Source organism: Numenius arquata, chromosome 10 (assembly GCF_964106895.1).
Source record: "Numenius arquata chromosome 10, bNumArq3.hap1.1, whole genome shotgun sequence".
Classification (NCBI taxonomy): domain Eukaryota; kingdom Metazoa; phylum Chordata; class Aves; order Charadriiformes; family Scolopacidae; genus Numenius; species Numenius arquata.
Window position 1 is genome coordinate 23,718,001 of NC_133585.1, and position 23,804 is coordinate 23,741,804.

A 23,804-nucleotide genomic window follows, 5' to 3' on the forward strand; every position below is an offset into this window, starting at 1 on the left:
CGAACTTACTGATGATACACCCTATGTCCTTGTCAAAATCAGAAGGAGCTCCAAGAATCCTCCCCAATAATGACAGTTCCAGGATAATTTTAGGTAGAAAAAACCAAAACAATCTCCTCTACACACTGTTTTCACATATCTTTTTAAATGTAAAAAAACCCAAACCCACCTCTTCAACACTGAAAATACTTACATGCACAAGACCTTACTGAACAAAACAATGGCAAACAAAGCAGAAAAAAATCAAGATAAACAGAGAGCTGCAACTCCAATACACTACCAAGGCTATAAAGTCTGGATTATTTAGTATATCATCAGTTATGGCTCAGAAGAACATTCCTAGTTCAAAAAATTATTTAGGTCTCTGCACATTGAAGTGTTATCTTGTTTCAGGATCACACCCAGTGAAAAGAGCCCCAGTTTACTTTAAGTACCAGTGGGTATCCTCACCATAGAACAACCAGAAACAGAAACACATCTGTTGTATGCTGGTGGGAACTGCAATGGAAGAGCCCAGCTGCCAGTGAAAAAGAGTGCTAGGGAGGAAAGAGCACCCTTCTCACCACAGCTGTAGTTTCTACGGACTCGTAGCATTCAGACGAGATGTAACAGAAGCTGCTTCCAGTTCATGCAGAGGCACAGAAGACACAAGCTCTTTGCCCTGACATGCAAGAGATGCTTTCTGTTCCTCAAGTCACCCACTCACCTGGAGCTTCCTCATGAGGCAAAGTGGAGGCCATGAATGCTACCTCATCAGCAGTGACTAGGAAATATCGCTACAGCTTTGTCACTTACAGCGAAATGTGTCATGAGACAGGAGATGAGCCATCCCATCAGGAAGCAGCGCAGGAGGCATTCCACTTCCACCTTGCTCTTCGACTCTGCTGAGTGGAGATGTCTACAGGTCTAACTCATATCCACATTGACTTATGCAGCCAACATGGGGTTTTAAACATACTGCCAAATGGAATCTACAGCTGGCCTTAGTATTCAGTATTTAAACTGTAAAATTCTCTTGGACATCTTTATTGCTCTTTCCATTCCCACTGCTTTTCACCAGTCTTGGCACTTCTTCCCACCTTTGCAAAACTCATCCCACCCTACATAACATTATTTCAAGAAGCTCTCTCCCCAGACCGGCTCACATGATCTGTTTAAGAATCATCCTCAGAGAAAGGCAGAGAAAAGACTAGAGGGCAAGGGGTGTGCAGCCTGCTCACATGGGCCATCATGAGAAGGCAAACCAAACCAAAGCAGCGATACAGAACTTTCAGATCCATACTTTACATCAGCCAAGAATGCATGCTGATCTTCGCACCAGAGGTCAACAATCAAGGACAAGACTTCTCAGAACAGAAGCAACTCAATTGCAGATACCAGTGAAAAAACTGGATTAGGCAACCAGCCAAGGCAACCAGTTCAGGCCAATTGTTTTTTTTTTAATAACTTAAATCTGTCCTCATCTCTCCTTACTTTTTAAAAGTACTATTATAGACTTTTGCAAAATCAACTATTATTTCCACTTTTTTTCCTGGACTTCCTCACCACACTACCTCAGCATTACTTAGATCAAGGGTCTTAAATGACTATGTAAGTCTCTTTTGGCACAAGGGTCATATATCCAGCTTTCAGCTAACCTCCAGAATAAAGAAGGGCATATGATTCCAGTCTGCTCTAATACATGTATTTTCAGTTGAATGGCATACGCAAGTCCATAAGTCCATTCAATAAACCAATACGTAGTTTATCCATCAACTTTTTTTTCCCCAGCTTTTATGATGAAATGTGGGGGAAAATGAAGTGAAGAACTGCCAGTAAAAAATTATGTATGAAGAATAAAGATCCAACTAATGACCAAAAGGAACACGACTGCATAATGGAACTTTTATGTCTTTAAATTATAATGGATGGAGACAGTCAAACTACAAAGTCCCTTTAAAAAAATGGCTTGCATTTGTAAGGGAAACTCTGGAGGTCTATCCAAAGCATCTTGGCTCCACTAAAGACATTTAAGTATCTCACCTGAGACCACACAGAGCTACTCCATGTTTCAGTTACCCAAGGGTATAACAGGACAGAGAAGTACTTCCCTACTTGTCACTGGTAAGACAAGCCATTAGCAATTAAGATACTACAGCATGTAAGTAACTTCACAAGGCATGCTTTCCCCTTCCCCAATTACTTCTCTGCTGAACTAAACTCTTCTTCATGCTCATCTGAATAGTATCTGGGTTCTTGATTTCACATATTGCCCTTGGGTGTTTATCCTCTACTTGATGTTACATTAGTGCAATTATTTATAATTACTGTAAATAATTCGAATGCAATTACAGTAATTGCATGATTCCAAAGTATAATATATAGTGAGGGAATATATACAATAAAAATAGCAATTAATCACCAAAAGTTCACAACGAAATTCCCTTGTGGTGCTAAAATGAAAATCTACCTTTCCACAAACCTTTAACTGCCAGATGTTACATTTGCTAAGTGACCATTGAGCTGCTTCCTCCTTCTTTTGGTGCCTTCAGCCATACATGCAACTATACCCTCTTCAACACCAGTGTCTTTCACAAACCAGCTGTTACTCACACTGCCAGTAACCTGGTGGATTTTCCCTCCGAGCAAGAGAGTCGTTAGTCTGATCCTAACTAAAATTCAGTCTGTTTGCAATTACTTGTGTACCAGATCAATCACCCAGGCAACTAATCAAATATTATGTAAGGGCAAACACAGTCAATGTCATCAGATACTATATCTGTTTTACTGAATAAACACAGCTCATGTTTCTTTAAAGTCTTGCTTATTGCCCCCTTCTTTTGTTTGCACAAAACAGAATGCCCTTTTCAGCTCTATTTTAGCAAATCTTATGGATATATACAGATATATACACACAAGGGGTGGGGGTAAGGAAGTGAGAGGGGCTGAGGGGGACAGAGAGAGTTTGCCAGCATATGCATGGAAGCACAGAGCATCACTGCCAGACTGCGTGGTCTGAAAACAGGAAATTATTATACAGGAGTTTAAAAAAATCTCCCACAGAAAACAGCACAACAGAAGAATCCTTATCCCAAGACAATGCGGTTCGTTTCTCAAATATGAGTGGGTAGCTGATGGAGGCGTTGGGTTTGCAATCCCTTTGGACAGACAACAGAGCCAGGTGCAGCCTGTGGGTTGACTGCTGGGAACGGCACCTCCTCCTTTCTTTTACTTTTTTTAAATTGTTGAGAAAATTAAAGTTTCAGATGGAAGTACTCCTAAAAGAATGCATTCTTCATGAAAGAAGCAATGAGCTAGACATAGGACTGTTGAAATCACTGCAAGTAATGGCCAAGCTATAAATCCTGCAGAACAATTTGCGTTCTGGTTTGGACCAACACGGCTCCTCTAACAAAAAACCAAATAGCTCCAGAAACCAGGCACCTTCAGAAAAGCGGTAGTGAACCTTGCCAACTGGCATTTTGTAAATGCAACATTTTACCTCCTGCCTTCCTCAGCACCTCTGCAGAAAAGACACCTGTACCACTGCTCTTCCCCACTCAGGTTTATGGGCCAATTTTTTCTGGTAGGGTTCTCAACCAAGTAGGCAAAAGGGTCACCCAGCTATTCCCTCCCTGGATTTTCTGCATACCCCAGGAGAAGTTCTGCAATACAGCTGCCTTTCTGCACAGAGACACCATTTGATACCTCCAGTTTGATATCCTCACTTATTTTTGCGTCCATTCTTATTTTGACTTCAGACTTCTGAGTTCGTCCTCAGCACCGCTGGGCCAGCACTTCCAATACTGACAGGCTAGAGGCTCATTAAAGCAGTGGCAACTATACTTAAACTTAAAAGATCTCTACCAACACCAACCACCAGCACTGCTAGATGCAAACAGAAACACTTCTTGGAAGAAAGCAGGCATGGTTTCTGGAGTGCAAAAAGAGTAATTTTTTATTTTTTTTTAAACCAAGAAATCTTCATCTGGCTTGCATTTGGTTTTGCTGAACTCTGGAAGTTATTCTCCACCTACTCAGTTATTTTTTTCTAGCATTGAGGAGACAGGGTAAAGAAAAGAGAAAAGATGATATTTCCAGATGAGAAATTTTCAAGTCAATGGAATTAAGTTTGGGCTGTATTTTTTGGTAAGTTAAATCTGTGTGCTTCAATTTAGCAAGAAAACAAGTAAACTGTTTCAGTTCACACGTAGAGGTCATTGCTATGAACCATTTCTTTATAGACTAAAAGCTGCATTTTCACCCAGAGCAGAAACTAAAACATAATCCACAATCAACTTCCCTGGATCAAAAGCAAAAGGGCACACTTTCCTTTGTCTGAGAGTTTTTGCTGGGCAGCTACAGCAGTAACTGATATTCCGGAGAATATTCTGGAAACTGAACGCTAGAATTTCTTGTTAAAATTAAAAGCAACTTCACTTAGCCTTAGAATCTTTTATTCAGTTTACAAGACCTACCATTTTTGCTGCACCTGACAGAGAGTATAGTCTAATTAAACAGGGACTTCATCAACATCTAAAATTTTGTTCAGTATTTCCAATTATTTCCTGTTATGTACAGTTAAAGTGAGCCTTAATAAACTTTTAAATTCATTTAAAGCCTTTATTCACGTGGCATATATTCTTTTGGTAGAGACAAAGGTTGGAATTTTGCAGGATACAACTGCAGTATTGGAACAGCCAGGTCTAACTCGTGACAGTGTACCACATCAGAAAAGTCAAGTTAAAATAAGAGACCTTCATGGTAGGAAAACAAAGCCAAGACATCTGTTAGCTAGTCCCTTTAAAAGATGAAATATCTCTGCAAAGGTCTGTCCTTGGTGTTCACAGATCATCAACATAAGTTGGAACTTTGTAAATAAACACACAAGGTGCAGCATTCAGTTTCAAGGGAGCTGAGATGCAGGCCACCAGGCATGCTCTCCTTAGCTCCCCCAGCTAAGGAGATTTCAACTGGGCTTTAAATAGACTACGCATCCTTTTGAGGGATGAGTGCCACAGCTTGTGGTGAAGGGTAACACGGTGAATTAATTCTTGCTTTATGTTTGGAAGAGTTTGACAGCTACTTACTCATTTGTCACACCAAAAGAATTTTATGAAGCTACTTCCACAAATACTTACTGAAGTAGACCTCTAAAGGTCTAAAGTGTTTTGAGTACAAAACTTAAATAACGCTCATGGGTTCAGATGACTCACACCAGATTTTACCACTTCTATTTCTGCTGGCTAGGTCAGGGCCTAAATACTGTGTTCCGACTATGACTTGACTAAAAGCAAACATTCTGTAATATTAATTTAGAATAAATTAGTTCTGCAGTCAGCCCTGCCATAAAGCTCATTCACCAAGATGGCCACAGAAAGTGAGTCATGAAAGAGACAAAAAAAAAAAAAAATGTAATTGAGGAGAATATTAACATGAGGCTATTTATTAATTTAATAATTATCTTCAAGACATAAAGATGGAAATGAATGCCTGAAAATACCCAGCCTTGGTACACAAGGAGAGCAAAATATCCGATTTAAACACATGAAGTGTAAAAATATTTCAAAACATTTGTCCTAAGCCAACAATAAAGCCCTGGCACTTACAATTTTGGATGACCATGGTATGGAAAACTGACCTTAACATTAATGACTTTCAAAAACTGAAACAAAAATGTTAGCATTTTTCAAAGACTGCAAATATCTACAGTATTAGTTGGCTAATCTCCAACTAGGAGCACATCTCTCTTACTGAACCATCTCTATATTCATGACCTTAGCATGATTTATCAGCTATCTGAAGTTTGATATTCACAGTAACATTCTGATACTCTTTAAATTCCTAATAAACACCTTAGATCTAAGCTGTCATATGGAGAAAAAAACAGCAATTTTATTCATTGAAAATTGTCTTTAAGTAAAATTTTCACAATGACTCAACAGAACTTCACCTCAGTGAATCTCAGACAAGTTTTCTGTCCTCTCGGGAAAGATATCTTCCTTAAATATACTGGTAAAATGACTGGTAAAATTAGACACATCCTTATGTGTGCCACTCCCCGCCAATGCCCAGTGCTAAACTGGGCCCAATATGTCTTCTCAGAGGAAATTAAACCCAAACATTTAGATAGAAGATGAATGACAGAAATTCTAAGTTATTAGAAAGACACTTAGAATCATAATCCTGCCTGGTAGCTTCCTACCCTTCTAAGTGTTTGCCATTTTGCAATTAGAGTAAGAGGCATATATGAGGAAGGCATGTATTAGGAAAGCAAACAAGCAGCTTTTCAAGGAGTTAGTCAAAAGGCCCCCGTGGGAAACGGTCCTCAGGGACAAGGGGGCAGAGCAGAGCTGGCAGGTCTTTAAGGACGCTTCCCATAGAGCACAAGAGCTCTCGATCCCCAGGTGTGAGAAATTGAGCAAGAAAGGGAAGAGACCAGCATGGCTGAGTCGGGACCTGCTGGTCAACCCAAAAGGCAAGAAAGAGCTGCACAGGCAGTTCAGGCAGGATCAGGTATCCTGGGAAGAGTACATGGACACTGCCCGGTTATGGAGGGATGAGGTCAGGAAGGTCAAGTCGCAGCTGGAGCTGAACCTGGCAAGGGATGCTAAGAATAACAAGAAGGGTTTCTACAGGTATGTCAGCCAGAAAAGGAAGGTTAAAGAAGGTGTACCCCCCATGATGAACAAGAATGGCAAACTGGTAACAACAAACGAGGAGAAGGCTGAGGTTCTCAACAACTTATTTGCCTCAGTCTTCACTGCCAAACCCTCTCCTCACACCTCCCGAGTTCAAAGACCAGGTGAAAATAGGGGCTATGAGAATGAAGAACCGCCCACTGTAGAATCATAGAATCATCCAGGTTGGAAGAGACCCTTGGGATCATCGAGTCCAACCATCAACCCTACTCTACAAAGCTTTTCCCTACACCATATCCCCCAACACCACATCTAAACAACTCTTAAACTCATCCAAGGATGGTGACTCAACCACCTCCCTGGGCAGCCTGTTCCAGTGTCTGATCACTCTTACTGTGAAGAATTTCTTCCTAATGTCTAGTCTAAACGTACCCTGTTGCAGCTTGAAGCCATTCCCTCTTGTTCTATCGCTAATTACCTGTGAGAAGAGACCAGCACCAACCTCTCTCCAGTGTCCTTTCAAGTAGTTGTAGGGAGTGATGAGGTCACCCCTCAGTCTCCTCTTCCTCAATCTAAACAGTCCAGCTCCCTCAATCGTTCTTCGTACGATTTATTCTCCAGGCCCTTCACCAGCTTCGTTGCCCTCCTCTGTACCCGCTCCAGCACCTCGATACCTCTCTTGTATTGAGGTGCCCAAAACTGGACACAATACTCCAGGTGTGGCCTCACCAGTGCTGAGTACAGGGGCACAATCACCTCCCTACTTCTGCTGGTCACACTATTTCTAATACAAGTCAGGATGCCAGAAGTCCAGGTTCGAGAGCTTCTAAGGAATCTGAAGGTACATAAGCCCATGGGACCTGATGAAATCCACCCACGGGTCCTGCGGGAGCTGGCGGACAAAGTTGCTAAGCCGCTTTCCATCATTTTTGAGGAATCGTGGCAATCTGGCGAAGTTCCCGCTGACTGGAAAAAGGGAAACATAACCCCAATATTCAAAAAAGGAAAAAAGAAGACCCAGGGAACTACAGGCCAGTCAGCCTCACCTCTGTGCCTGGCAAGATCATGGAGCAGATCCTCCTGGAATCTCCACTAAGGCACGTGGGAAATAAGGAGGTGATTGGAGACAGCCAGCATGGCTTCACCAAGGGCAAATCGTGCCTGACAAATTTGGTGGCCTTTTACAATACTGCCACAGGCTTGGTGGACAAGGGCAGAGCAAGAGACGTCATCTACCTGGACTTATGCAAAGCATTTGACACTGTCCCCCACGACATCCTGGTCTCAAAATTGGAAAGTCATGGATTTGATGGATGGACCACTCGGTGGATCAGGAACTGTCTGGATGGCCGCGCTCAAAGGGTTGTGGTCAATGGTTCAATGTCCAAGTGGCGGCCAGTGACGAGTGGAGTTCCTCAGGGGTCGGTACTGGGACCAGTGCTGTTCAACATCTTTGTTGATGACAGTGGGATAGAGTGCACCCTGAGCAAGTTTGCCGACAACACCAAGCTCGGTGGCGCGGTCAACACGGTGGAGGGAAGGGATGCCATCGAGAGGGACCTGGACAGGCTTGAGAGATGGGCTCATGCAAATCGCCTGAAGTTCAACCAGGCCAAGTGGAGGGTCCTGCACCTGGGACATGGCAATCCCAGGCACAAATACAGGTTGGGCGGAGAATGGCTAGAGAGCAGCCCTGAGGAGGACTTGGGGGTGTTGGTAGATGAGAGCCGGCATGTGTGCTGGCAGAATGTGGTTGCCAGAAAGCCAACCACATCCTGGGCTGCATCAAAAGAAGCATGGCCAGCAGGTCGAGGGAGGTGATTGTGCCCCTCCTCTCTGCGCTTGTGAGACCCCACCTGGAATACTGTGTCCAGCTCTGGAGTCCTCAACATAGAAAGGACATGGACTTGTTGGAACGGGTCCAGCGGACAGCCACGAAGATGATCAGAGGGCTGGAGCACCTCTCCTGTGAAGACAGGCTGAGAGAGCTGGGGTTGTTCAGCCTGGTGAAGAGAAGGCTCTGGGGAGACCTTATAGCAGCCTTCAGTACCTGAAGGGGGGGCCTATGGGAGAGATGGGGAGGGACTCTTGATTGCAGAGTGTAGCGACAGAATGAGGGGTAATGGTTTTAAACTGAAAGTGGGGAGATTTCGATTAGATATTGGGAAGAAATTCTTTACTGTGAGGGTGGTGAGGCACTGGAACAGGTTGCCCAGGGAAGCTGTGGATGCCCCATCCCTGGAGGGGTTCAAGGCCAGGCTGGATGGGGCTTTGAGCAACCTGGTCTGGTGGGAGGTGTCCCTGCCCAGGGCAGGGGGTTGGAACTCGATGATCTTTAAGGTCCCTTCCAACTCTAACCATTCTGTGATTCTGTATTTCAACTACACACAGCAGCAGAATAGTACAGCGTCAACAGAGGAAAAAAGGACTTTGCTTTTCTGAGTTGTTTTTTAGTTTCTTTTTTTTTTTTCTTTTATCATTGCTATTTTTCTGAAATCCTCAACTGACCGCCTACTTTTGACTCCTCAATCTACAAGATTATCATTGGTATAATTAGTACTACATTCCACAGCTCACTTTCCCAGACATCTAAAAGCTGTGCCCCCAGTGCAGCTGATCTGTGCTGTTATTGACAGAATTTGCACCAGGAAACCAGCATACCATTACAGAAAAAGAAATAACCGAGCATTAAATTGCCCTAAATCAAATGTGAGCTGTCTCTCATTAGTATCAGACACACCCATTTCACTGAGTCCTCGCTAAGTTTCAGTATACATAATCAGTATATATGGAATTGAAAACAGCTAGAGAGACGGTTTGGTTATGGGGGGATGGGGATTGTTTTATTCTCTTTCGTATTTTACTGATACTCTCCATTCCTGTTCCCTGGCTTGAAGTCTCAGTGAAATGAAGGTCAAGGAATGTTGCTAAGATCAAAATACAGAGAAGTAAGATGGTGCTATTAAAACATACCAGGAAATGGGACTGGTAACAGAAGTAGAATTGAGAAAGGTTTTGGGGAAGCCAAGAGGGCTATAACCATCTAGGGAAAAAAAGAAAAGAGTTCCACAGGTAATCAATGTGATGCACAGAAGCAGGATACATGGAAGCAGGACAGGCAGAACATAAAAAAAAAATAAAGGAATGATTGACTTTTTTTCTTATCTTCTTTTCTGAAAATAAATATTCAAGTAACAGAAAACATGGAAAACATTTTCTACTTCAAGGGATAGAGGGAAGAAAGAAGCATAACACCATTAATAACTCATTAATAACTCATACTTTTGGGACCAGGCTTGGAGTAACGTAGACAAAATAATGTTTGCACTGTAACAGTGAAGCACAAACGTTCATTCCCTGTGGTGCCACACATTATCTAACACTCTACACATGCATGTACTTTGAATCAAGAGAAACAGGAGTTTGAGGACGAGCCAACTTTATAGACTGGGCGGTTATCAAGTTCCCTCATTTAATAAATATTATTTGTGTAAAGATTATGTTTCATTAGATCTCTTCAGACAATGTGATTTTCCCTAAGAAGAGAAACCTTTCAAAAACTTTTGACTGAAGTTGCTTAAAACCCTGTTTTGAATTTACTGGTCGACAGCAGCTGAGCCAAGTGGACTCCTCAGCCTCAGAGAACTCTTAACTGAGGTTGTTCTTCTCCAACCCAGTTTCTCAAGTGCACACACTGCAGGGAACCTCTTCTGCTTGGCACCCTGGAAATCCTAGGCAAAGCCAGAAGGCAAGTGAGCACAAAGCAGCAAGACAAATGTTCAGCTCCACAGCTCTTCAGAGATTCAGACACTGCATCCTAACGGAACTTTTCAGTAATTAAAATAAAAAGCAACACCTCTCAACCATCTCAGAAGCAAAGTCATACATACTAAGTGATTCCAAAAAAGTAAGGTTAAGAGGAAAGAATATCCTAGCCATGACATTTTTTTCAAGTCAAAGGATGCGGTAGAAAAACAGCAATTAGATCCTCCAGTTTATATCCTTTAATTTAAAAGGCATAGTCCTCAGAGAAAGTTTCAGACATTACAAGGATGTTATTCACCCTAGAACTGAGCCAGAAAGCGATGGAGGATCCTGGCTCGAGCTACTACATCAATCTCCAAAATTTAGTAGAACCTAAACCAAAAGTTTTTTTGTTAAGACATATGTAAGACTTTGGGGACAAACGTTACTTCTGGAGGAAAAAAAAATCTGCTAAAAAGCCTAAACAAAGTTGTAGGTAGGAAAACAAACCAAAAAACAACCCCAAACCACACGAACATTAAAAAAAAAACAAAAAAACCCACAAGTTAAGGATTTTCTAATAAATGAAAAGCAAACCAGCAAAAGACTGTTCAGTTGTATTGTGAAAACACAACTAGAAACATCAAAGAAAAGAATAAACAGGGTTGCTACTGCAGTGAGAATAGAGTTTAAAGACAACCTTGCTACATCTCCAAAACTTAACAAATATTCTGACCATTATCAAAACACAGTGTATGATGACTGTGGAATAGAAAGAAGAATAGATGATGGGAAGAGGGTATGGAAATGACAAAGCCTGAGGTAGTAGCTGAATGGTAGTGTGCTCAAACATGCAGGTGTGTAAAGAAACTGTGAGTATGACAACACTGGAAATTGGGGATAGGGTTAAAGAAAAAACTAACAATTAAACAATCAGAACAATAAGGTTATGATACAACCCTTATAAAATTGGTAGGAACCAGGAAAAGAATGTTTTAAGAAAGAGCTTAAGTTCAGAAAAGAAAGGCGTTACATGGTTTACAAATCCAGTCAACTACATTACTCCAGTCCCCTGTATTCCTACAGATCTTCCTATTGCTACAAAGGTATTCTGGAAAAGAGAAGAAAAAAAAGCCAATAAGAAAACAAAGGCCCTGAGAAAGCAGTGCATTTGTTCCAGAAAACAAAGAGACAGGTTGTACCAGAAACTGTTTCTAAACACACAGTGCCATATTGGAAGGGCTGGCAACCACCAACATAAGATTTTTACATCAAAAAGTAGCCTAATCTAGAACTCATCTCAAAAGAATGAATAAAGACCACCAATGCCTTGCCAGACTCATGTCTAACTTTTGCAGCTTCTATTGCCACTGACAACTCTATGGATTATTTTGGTTCCTGCAATTCACTGCACTGTTGTTTGGCACAAAACTAAAAGACAGAGGAGCCACTCAAGCACACCAGCAACAGAACTTTTTTCCAAGTTTACTGATGATAAATAGGCAGAGAGACAATGTGGGTGTGATGAAAATTCTGTGTTGCTATCACTTATGGTGTTGAGTATGTGTAGGTGATGTTGCATTCCAGCATCGAGAGACTCCATTTACAGATTAAAATTTTAAGGCAAGAATGGTCTCATCTGATTATCACATCTCATTGCCTGCACCACAACAACTTAAGCTGATGCCTTATAAAATGCTCCTACCTACCCCTACAATTATTCCAGAAAAATAGGAGACCAGTCTTCTGGAAGACTACATCTTCTTGTCTAAGAAGCCTAGTACAGAGCTGATGCTGCCACTGACCTTAAACAAAGACATCCAACGAAGTCATTGCCAGCATCAGCTGTTAGTCTACACAACTGTAGCCCTTTTCCTCCATACTGGCAACACCAACAGACTGCCTCTGAAACAGTCTGTCTCTTCCCTGCCCCCTGCATTCCTCTTTCTTTATTTCCCTGAAGTAACAGTACAACCCTACCTGGCCTCCACGTCCACCTCACACTGTCAAAGCACAACAGAACTATGACGGAACATATAGTAGCTCTCTTCAGAAAAAAAGAGGAGGCAAAAAAAAAAGCTTTGTGTGCAGAGAAAAAGGGTCCAGGGCTGCCTGGGAAGCAGGGAAAGAAGCTGTATACAACTAGAACTATGAAGAAAAAGCAGAGTCCACAGGAAAGAGGGCACTAAGAAAACCTGCTTCCTGTTCCTCTAGCTGACCTACATTGAGCTGAAGAATCCCTTTCTCCAGAAACCTTTAAAACCTGTTCCTACCATCAGGACTGAACTTTTCCAGTTCAGACATATATTTTATTGAAACAATTATTCTCATGTAACCATCACCAACACTTAGCTAGACACTGAACCATCAGAGTTCTGTGAATGTCACTATTTAATTTCTTTGGCCACAAAATCTACACAAACTTGGTCTTCCACAGACCTGTATGTATTGTCATAACCCTTACTGCAATGAAGCACTTACCTGTGGGAAGTCCTTTTCCCCTTAGCCTCTCCCGAATAGCCTGACTCCTGTCTGGCTGCAATTTTCTATCTCCATTACAAGCAAGTTGATCCACCTGCAAAACAGGCAGTAACGCAAAGTCAAATATTGAGAGATCTCACATTAGTATGAAACAAGTGTCCATAATGTAAATGCACAGCATAAGTCAGTGCCAAACAGTTAAGTTCAAATTCAGAGTGGAAGTTCAAACTTTTTTCATAAAAACCAGGTCCATCAGTGAGATTATCCCCTAGAATTATCCATATTTGAATAATCTGTGCATTATTTTACTACACATTTGGTCTGCTTTTGTCCAGTAAGTGTAAATTAAGTTCACAAGCATGTAACTTAAATACATTCCACCCCTACAGCAAACTGAAGAGATAGCAATACTCAAAAATCATGTTCCATGGTTGCAACATGACGGGAACTTATGATTGGCCTGACGAGTTTTCTGTTTAACAGGAAGAACTGTTTTGTACCTGATAGTTTTAGGCTGATACCTCACACAACTTATTACACATGTAAAATCTCATGCATTTGTGAGAAGTCTCACCTTTAGCCGCTCAGGTACATTCCTTTCCCATGTCAGGCATAACTACTCCCATTAACTTTTTAACTTTTTTTTTTTAATCACTACTTCTTTAAAAAAATATTATTTCATATGTACAATCATTCAAAGACCAGCTTATTTGATACAACAAAGAATCTTTAGTGAGATCTTTTGATATGGCAGGAATTGGCATAACTTGGACAGTGGATTAGCTGGGAAGCGGGAAGGAGAAATCAAGCAGCCTTCCATCCATCACAGTCACAGTGCAACTCAATTAACATTAAACAGATTTAATCAGTCTTGTGCTGTATTTTACAATTACTTTACAAAACATTCAAACAGGACCTCTCAGCTGTGCTTCATAGGCCACCAAATGACCAGTTATAGAGCTAAGACCTCTCTAGCCTTTGATTAGGCAAATCGAGATTGGAGGCATGCTGACCTTGGAACAGCAAGTTGCACTATGATTCTGAAAAAAAAAAAAAATTATATGAGAGGTTACTGGCAGAGGAAGTCTAGAAGATGAGCACAACTTCAGCACTGGGTAACCACCAGTAGTCCCGCTCCTTCATTATCAACACAGTACAGGAGACAGGAACACACTTGCTGGATTCAGCTCTCCACTGGATTCCAGTACATTTATTTGGGACCACTATTGCTGTCTTTGGCAGGCTGGTCTAGATCAGTCTGTCACACTGACCTCAGGCTCCCTCTGAAAGCCAGCTGACAAGAACAAGATGAGAAAAAGCAGAAAATTTGCTAAGCAGAAAGGGTCATTAAGAACTTGGGAGACCAATGATTCACTTTCCACAGTGGTGGTTTCTATAGCTTGTGGCCTGATTTAAGGTTTAGATCTTTATTTTAGCAGATTCACTGATTAAGGCCCCGTAGGTCTTTATTTCATTGAATCACAGACTAGCTCCACTTGGCCACTACACAAGACTTCAGCCATTACAGCAAGAAGTACCAGACTGACAGACATAACCTCACAGACTGGACGATGCTTTGGGGAGCTCGGGTTCAGTGCCATTTCTGGAGGCCTGTCGTAATCAGGTGCTGCCAAATATTAGACAAATGCAGGGACTTCTCACCTCCTGCATTTCCAAACCAGATTTATGAAAAAACTATCCAACAATTAGATCATAGGAATTTTATTTTAAAAAAGGAAGCATTATCAAATAACTTTTTTTTTTTGCAATTACAATGCTGTCTCTCCAGACAACAATTTTCACATTGGCATAACCCCTATCACATTAAAAAAAGGAGTTTCAATGATATAAAATAGGATGAAATTCAGGACTATCATGGGATATCATTCCAGCAATAATAAACTGCTCAGCATTTGTTATAATTATAAACAGAACACAAGGAAAGCAAATATTGGCCAGAGAACAATCTAACAACACTGAAAATTGATGGCCTTCCTTTCTACTCAGAGCCTGGAAATTACGTTAAGTATTCTGAAGTTCTGTTGTAATGGCTTAGGTGAAGGGAGAGGCGGCCTGTCAGGAATAGTAACTTTGCAAGACGAATTCACATAGTTTCTTTCACTTCTGAAAACAGTTAACACATTTTTCATCATTAGACGGTAACGTCCTCCACAGTTATCATACCCAAGATCCAAGAAGTACAAGAAAATTCGCACACAGCCTAAGAAGAGGGACTCTTCCTGTTAATAAGTAACTCTCCAAAAGTCAAGCATAACTTCAAAGAAGAAAATTCAGAGCAATCATTTTTGAAGCATTTTAAGTAGTAGCAACAAGTCTAAAGCTTGCCCCAGAGTTCATCACCTTTCTTTGTTTTCTCGTTTTTCCCTACTTTTCTTTCAGTGAAGACAAACAGTTCACCAAATTATCTTCCTGAGAAACAGCGGTCATGAATGCAAATTCCAGAAGGAATTGTCAAGTGCACAAACTGTTACAGGGGAGAGAAGCAACACTCTCCTTTCAGTACTCACCCTTACCCACAGTGCAACACAGTAAAACCAGAGGAAGAACGACCGCAGACTGACCTTTGGGTCTCTTCCTGCTCATCTCTATTACTCCTCAAAGTGTGCCCAGGTGGCCAATAAGGCCAACAGCATCCTGGCCTGTGTCAGGAACAGCGTGGCCAGCAGGAGCAGGGCAGTGATGGTGCCTCTGTACTGGGCGCTGGTGAGGCCTCACCTCGAGTGCTGTGTTCAGTTCTGGGCCCCTCACCACAAGAAGGACATTGAGCTGCTGGAGCGTGTCCAGAGGAGAGCCACCAAGCTGGTGAGGGGTCTGGAGAACAAGTCATACGAGGAGAGGCTGAGGGAACTGGGCATGTTTAGTTTGGAGAAGAGGAGGCTGAGGGGAGACCCCATTGTCCTCTACAACTCCCTGAAAGGAGGGTGTAGAGAGGTGGGTGTTGGCCTCTTCTCCCAAGGGAGTAATGACAGGAGCAGAGGAAATGGTCTGAAGTTGGGGCAGGGGAGGTTTAGATTAGATATTAGGAAGAATGACTTTACTGAGAGGGTGGTCAGGCACTGGAATGGCCTGCCCAGGGAGGTGGTGGAGTCACCATCCCTGGAGGTATTTAAGAAACGTCTAGAGATGGCACTTCAGGGCATGCTCTAGTGCCCGAGATTGTTGGATTGGGTTTCTTTTTTTTGTGTGTGTGTATGGTTGGACTCAATGATCTCAAAGGTCCCTTCCAACCATGAAGATTCTATGATTCTGTGATTCAAACGCTGTCAGACTTACCCCAGACAGGCTTCCCAGAACCAGTCTGACCAACTGTTTCACATATGAGAAAGAAGGGGCACAGTTACTGTTCCTTATGTGGGCACTGCAAGCATCCAGAACAGTCCGCACAGACACACGGGCATAAATTACATCTTCACACATGCCGAGGAGTATGCTGTTGAGATGATCTCCAAGTTTGATAGGCTAGTGAGAAATAAAAACAGGAGGGATAGGAGAATCAGCTTTAATAGTGACTTGTGGTGCACACAGAAACAAAAAAGACATTCAACACAGTAAAAAAACTATTCACGAGACTTACTGCCTACACTATCTGAGTGCCAATTTGAAAGTCACCACCTAGGTGGTGAAAAAATTGCAGGTGTAGATCCAGGGACAAGCATTCAGCATCTAGATTCGATTCCTACTCTACAACAATCTGGTCCAAACAAGCTGCCTGATCTGTAATGTCAGGACAGCAACACATTTTTGTTTCTCAAGGGCTTAGTGACCAGTGAAAAAGTTCAGAGGAAGTTTTCTTTGTTTTTTTTTGAACATTCTGCCAGTCACAAGCATAAAATTCAATTCTCATTATAATCATTCTGTAACCCTCTATTTGCTATGCTCATTTTCTACAGTTCCTCATCCCACCAACATTTTGCAGCAGCTTGTTAGCATTTCCAAAGTCCAGTGACATCACCAAACAATATCAACAAAAAAGTAAGGAATGAACAGCAAAGCCACTGGTTAAGGAAGCAGAGCTTCATAGTTGCAGGACAACACCCACACCGTTAAGAACAATCTAGATTTAATTCTCCTGTACCCATACAGTTAATCCAGCACACCGTACATGGAATATCGCTCCTCAGGGTATGCAACAGTCAGCAGTAACACTTGTTCTCAGATGCTGCAGACACCTGGGACTTGAGCTTTCTGATCTGCAGCTCTCATAAAGTGGGTGGTTACCAACAAAGTACAAGCACTGCTGTGCTTTTTGTATCACAGAGCACGTCAAACTCTTATAATCTTCCAATCTTCTCTGTATTAATATTCCTAAAGTGTACCATAAAAAAAAATATTCTGGACCACATTAACACATATTAACATATTAACACAGGCTTTTTCCATCTGTGTCACACATCTAATTAATCGTAAAAAATCACTCTTGTATTCAACTACACTCCCAGGAGAGAAGCAGCTCATTAACAGGCAAAGCTCATTAGGCAGGCAAATATGGGGGAAAAAAATTAAAAATGGTAAAATCCGCACATGCTACTTTACATTTAAAAGTAATGCCATACACAGACTGTCCTTTTGCCTCCACAGGGCACAGGCAGTGCATTAGAACATCCCAAAGGTAAACTCTAGAGTTCTGCTCCCCCTTTTCTTCCAGGCATACCTCACCACACTGTCTTTGGAAAAATATTTTAGATCAAAAGGTAGAGCATTTCTTACCACTGCATTACTATGAGACTGTTGTTACAATCTAATACCAGAGGAAGAAACAAAGAAAAAGGGAACTAAAATTCATGCCTACTTTCTGCTCAACACCTACCTCTATCTACCATAAATCACTCTCCCACTACTGCTGAATACTGTTTCTTTCATCTCCTACAAGACAGGAGAGCAAAGAAATGGGATAGCTGTCTAAGAAAATACTGGGGCTTTTGGGATAGGCACAGTAGGCATTACAAATAAGTATCCCTAAAACAGTCATAGCTGCAAATTCTGACTTTTGCACAAGCAGCTACTTCCAAATCAGTAAAACTGAGAACCCAACTACCACTCTGTTAAAGAAAATATTAGGAACTGGACACTTAACTTGCCGAAGAGCCTTTCAAAATTTCCTTCCTTACCCTTATACATAACACCAACTAGTAGGACTGAACCCAAATATGAAATAGAAGTAGCTTATCTCCTTGAGCTGCACAATGCTCTGCCAAATCCCACAACTGAAGTCCATCATTAAATGGGTTTTTTTGGACACATTTCATCTCATTTTCACTCTTCTGGATATTGACTTCTAACTATTGGGGATGGGGAAGGAGCACCCAGGAAGATGATGAATGACATCATCTCCACTCAGTTTTGCAAAGACAGTCTAGGAGCTCTGCTGGGTGTGTGAAATCACCCCATTGGGCAATAACGCTCAGCTGTAAGCAGTCTGCAACTATGTCTGCACTGACTGACAAGTCAATAGCAAAGTCTACTCCCTCTTCCAAACAATTCATACCCTTCCTTGGGCATTGTGTAACATAAGTATCTGTATGTGCCAAGTCCAGCCTCACAGAACTTACAGCAGCATAGAGAACAAACTGCTTTATTAAGAGTAAAGCAGCAGTGTTATTTAAATATTTGGCTTTATACAAGCCTAAACCAAACCAGATCATTTTTTCCTTTGTCAGCATCTTAAACTGTTGTCTTTCAGCCTGTGACGCTACAGGACAGACTAGTCCAGATGTATCTTCATGAAACTATCAGCACCTTCTTTCTGCAAGACACCATCACCCTCACATGCTCCACAGGAAAAAGCTCCAAGTACAGGAAAGAAATTTTACTTTTCAGTGTCTCATTATTGCACCCTGCCATGTTAACTCAAATGCAGATTCAGTGAAACTATCAAGTCTCAAGTTGCAATATTAAACAAAACCAAATCTAAACTTACCTGACTTTGAGGAACTTCATGGTCAGCTCCCCAAAAGAGTGCCATACCGAGAGAATAAATATGGACCTGTCATAAAACACAAGACATTTGTCAACTCATTGAACAGGACTGAAAAGCAAAGCAGAACTTTAAGGTAGAGCAACTAACTTAATATTGTTTTGCCTATGTATATACTCCTGGTATTTAAGCTCAGTTGTCTTTGAAATTGTTGTTCTCCTTTGCCATAAGAGTCAGGGAAGCAAATCACCATCCTTGGATGAGTTTAAGAGTCACTCAGATGTGGTGTTGGGGGATACGGTGTAGGGAAGAACTTTGTAGAGTAGGGTAGATGGTTGGACTCGATGATCCCAAGGGTCTCTTCCAACCTGAATGATTCTATGATTCTATGAAATCCTACTGCTACGAGATGTACTGCATTTAACCAGTGCCTCTCTGTTCGATATTCAGTTTTCATCTCACACTGAAGCCAGAAGCACGTGTCATCCATACAATCAGGGTAGTGTGGGGTACAGACTGCATGGTTGTGTCCAAGGATCCTTTAACACTTTAGTCTGAAGGTAAGGCAGCCCTCAGCAGGACTCAAACAGTGGGCTATTACTGTCAAGAGACCCCTAAGACTGGGATCAAAGGAAAAAAAAAAAAAAAAAAACCAACATGGGAGTATCAATGTCACCTTAATCTATTATTGATATTTTAAGATACAAATACATTAATCATTACATGCATAATTAATTATTAATATCAGCATTAATGACATTAATATATCTTTAACATATTAAGCCCATCAGGACAGGGAATAAAACCTTTAAATACTGCAGAATTAAGAGCACCAACACATATTGTTCCTGTAGGTGATTGAAAACAAAACAGGAAAGTTAGCGCAGAGAAAAAAAAGCAGTTTTTCTGGACTACACACATACATACACTAGTGATTCCTAATAACTTTCTACCAAGTTATTACTAATATTTCTGCTACTTAAATTTGTGTTACTTAAAGCAACGAATTTATTAAGTAATTGTGCTGTCAAAGAATAACAATTACAAGGACAGCAATAAATTAAGAGCGATTCACTTAAGTCAGCCTCTTCATTAACTAAAAGCAAAGCATCTTACTTAAGTCCTAGGTATATACATTGAGAAGATCTGTCCAGACTCAGGTACTTCATATACAGATTTTAAAAACTTAGGTGTAAATTGAACGTACAAAGGTACTGGATGGATGCAACAGAACCTATGAAGTGATAAAAATAATTTTCTTCTTCCCATACGAAATATGCAGAGTTGTTAAAAAACCATGTATCTAGAACTAGCTTAAGGTTGTACAATAGATTTAGTTTCTACTGAGGAGTCTCTTAGCCTACTCAAGACAAAATATATTCTTGAAGACTCAAAAATGTTTGTGTCATCTTTTTTTCCTCTTTTTAGACCAGATTGTTTGAATGACATTATACCATTACTCCACTGTGCCAGGAATTAACCCCAAAACAGAAGTATGATGTATTTTTAGATTTCTATCATAAAATAGAAAAAAGTTTCCAATTTATGTATTCAGAAGAGCAAGGAAGTAATTACTAGATACACTTAGTAGCAACATGTTATTGAAGTTGTTCTCGTAAATTCAACATGTTTTATTCTAAAATTGGAATTCAGTGTACTCAGAGAAGCACACCAATCCTAAACTTCTGTCACTTCAATCTCGTGGGATGGTCCCCGTCTAGCGCAGCGTACGAGTCGGCGCAGGGCAGAAAGGTTTCCAGCGCCACATGGCAGATGTACCAGATACTGCTGACACACGGGCACACACTGGCACGGCTCAGTCCAGCTGACGAACAAACACTGAAGACAGAGGAACAGGGTGAGCTGGTGCGCACTCAGACACAGACGTGCAAGAAAGATATTCAGCTAAAGAAAAAACAGAGAAACAACGTTTGCCTTCGTGATAAAGCTGGAGCAGAACCATGGAGAATTGCTTTGCAATTGTGCTCAGAAGGGAAAATAAGGAGGCAAGTTTTGTTGCCAGTGGCACGTTCTGGCAGGACGGCAGCAGTGTTGTACATGGGTACAGATGAAACACAGCTTTACGCTGGACACCGATACGTAGCCAGCGCTGTGTACCTGGCCAGGGCTCACCCCTCAGTTGCCTCTCCCAGAAAGAAGGCACCGGGCACCAAAGTAAGGTCTCTCTGTTCCATGCAAAGAACAGAACAGGACAGAAGTCACAGACAAGCATCAAGGGTTCTCGGTTAATACCACTGCCCCATTCAACCAGAAACATTATCTTGCAAATACTGAGAAAATTGTTCCATATCTGGTTTATTACCCATTACCCTTTAAACTGAAATACTAGGAAGTTGTCTTTACCTATCCAAATACACCACAGGTATATATACTATACAAGTGAATGCACTTCTAGGGTAATAATGCAAGGGAAAAAAAACCACAAAACTTTTTTAAAAAAAAAAAAGAGCTGCAACCCCAAAATCCATACAGAAACAAGCAACCAAAAAATTAAAGCTAAAAAAGCCTCCCCAACACCATTACTCCACTGTGCCAGGAATTAACCCCAAACCAAAAGTATGATGTATTTTTAGATTTCTATCATAAAATAGAAAAAAGTTTCCAATTTACGTATTCAGAAGAGCAACACACAGCTTCATGACAGGGTAAGGAAGTAATTACTAAATACACTTAGTAGCAACATGTTATTGAAGTTGTTCCCTCCAAAATGCAAGAACAGCACTGAAAATGTCTATTATCAAAACTGTTAATTCTAATCAGAGAAGTGGTCATGGTCCTAAGTCTGCTGGTGTCCAAGAAGCGTTTGGACAACACTCTTAAGACACATGATGGAATTTTCGGGTTGCCCTCTGTGGAGTTTGGAGTTGGACTCGATGATCCTCACAGGTCCCTTCCATCTCCGGATATTCTATCATTCTAAGCTTCAACATAACGGAAAATATTTCTAAAACCAAGAAGTGCATCATCCTCAACAAAAATATTATCGTACAACCATGCAGCCAGACCTCTAAACTAAAACATGCTACCCTACTAATCTCTCTGAAAACAGCTTTCAAAATAAAAGCGAAGTTAAATAGTTTGTGATGTGGTACTCCATCAATGGTATTTCAAGCTTTATATTAACTTCAGGAGATTTTCCAAGTAGAGCATTTCAAAGTTACTTGGAAGTCACTACTACACAGAAAACAAAAATGTACCCATTACATCAATTAAACTCATTTTTGGATTTTAACGTAATGCCTGCACACATACCACGCAACTCTCCCCTAGTCATACATCTAGTCATATTGCTGCTCAACTGGTGTCTGACAGCTCCCTTAAGTTTCTAACTTCTTATTGTAGTTTGACAGCCTTAGGTAGTGTCAGTCAGAGGGGGGAGGAGGGAGAAATCCCACAACAGCCTGTTTACAAGATCATTGCTGCTTGAGGTTTGTGCAGCTTTACATCGAGTTCCTTACAAAAGAGGTAATTCCAGCATGAAAACTAGGCAAAAGTCATCTATTGAAAAATTGTGTTGTAAATACACAATAATTTGGCTAATTTCAAGTGATCGGTAACTTACGGTTTTGTACAATACTACCTAGTGAGCATTCATATTTAAAATACCCTTCTCACTCCAGATCAGGTAACCTTTGACTTAGAGACACATAACATGCATCTCAAAAACAAAAGCATTTATTAAAAAATTCTAGTTCATTTTTGCATTATGATACTTCTAATATTTTCTACAATATATAAATCAACATACAATCAATTTCCTAAATTAATCTTTTATTATATTTTGAATGGTTTGCTTACTCTACTTCCAATAAGCTCGCAGTTATCTCTGACTTATTTCGCATTCAAATTGACTGGTTGTCTTGGAATCAAAAGAGTATTCATTGACTATCATTTTTTCTAATATTTATCCTTGAATACACAGTTACTTTGTGTTAGTAAAGTCGTAACTCGAGGTGAATGTTTTTCTGCCTTAAGCACCTTTGATGTGTTCTGATTTCAGAAGAACAACCAAAAAGGAACACAACGATTTAAAGTAAATGAATTCACTGAACCACAGCAAGTTGTAACAGAGCAAAAAAAAAAAAAGTTTGAATATGTTCAAAGTTACTGCAATCAGCACATGCAAAGCAAGATCTAAGTCAACATATCAAGACAAATAACCAGTACACCATCTAACACACAGTTTAATACAAATGTAAAGGGAAATAGTAAAAAAAAAAAAAAAGGGTGCACATATAAGCTATTATCAGCCCTACTAACTTGGAGTTAGTAATAAAAGTAATAAAGTTAGTAATAAAGTAATAAAAAACTAATAAAGCCATAATAGGACAAAAGCTTTTGTACAAAGCGATGTTTCAGGCAGCTTTCTCCTTCCATATAAGCAAGTAAGCAAATAAACCCAAGAGGAGTTGTACGTTTGAAGCAATTACACAAATGTACTATGCTGTGTAGTTCCCAACCAGTGGATTACAGACCAGTACTACAGATTTACTCCAGTCTTTTTTTTTTCCCTGATGCATTATCAAAGATTATTTTTACATATACTGGTATATACCATTGCCATCATGAAAAGACTTCAGTGCTTTGGACACTTCTAAGTCCATTCGTACATTTCTAAGAATGGTACACATTTCTAAGAATTCAACTGGAGGGTCTCACGTGAGCGGTGCAGGATGAGTACCTCACAGATCCCATCTGCCCTTCCCCACACCTAGATGTGACCGCCCCCTGGGAGAACAGCCCTGTGATTCAGCCGCAAGGCTTTAAATCAAGAACAAGAACCGCAGCAGCAAGTTTTCTTCAAAAGTTTTTGTACCGTCCCAGGCTATCAGAACAGTTAAATTTCCCCTCCAGCATGTGCAAAACACACATAGAACATCAAGTAAAGTTCAAACACAAAACAGATTAATTCATCTCAAGCCCGAAGCTTCAACCTAATGCTAAAGCTGAATACCACAAGCTAAAGGGGTTTATGCAGTTTATATACGTCACTGTACACAATT

General features: G+C 40.8%; 1 protein-coding gene across 1 annotated transcript in view; it reads right to left on the bottom strand.

Moving 5' to 3' along the window:
• PTPN13 (protein tyrosine phosphatase non-receptor type 13) overlaps positions 1-23,804 on the bottom strand; it is a 104,161-nt gene that overhangs the window by 68,485 nt on the left and 11,872 nt on the right. The window contains exons 3-5 of the mRNA XM_074154257.1: positions 18,784-18,849; positions 16,140-16,325; positions 12,846-12,939 (exon numbers count right to left, since the gene is read on the bottom strand). Coding sequence (XP_074010358.1) covers positions 12,846-12,939; positions 16,140-16,325; positions 18,784-18,849 — 346 coding nt within the window. The remainder of the gene's footprint in view (positions 1-12,845; positions 12,940-16,139; positions 16,326-18,783; positions 18,850-23,804) is intronic.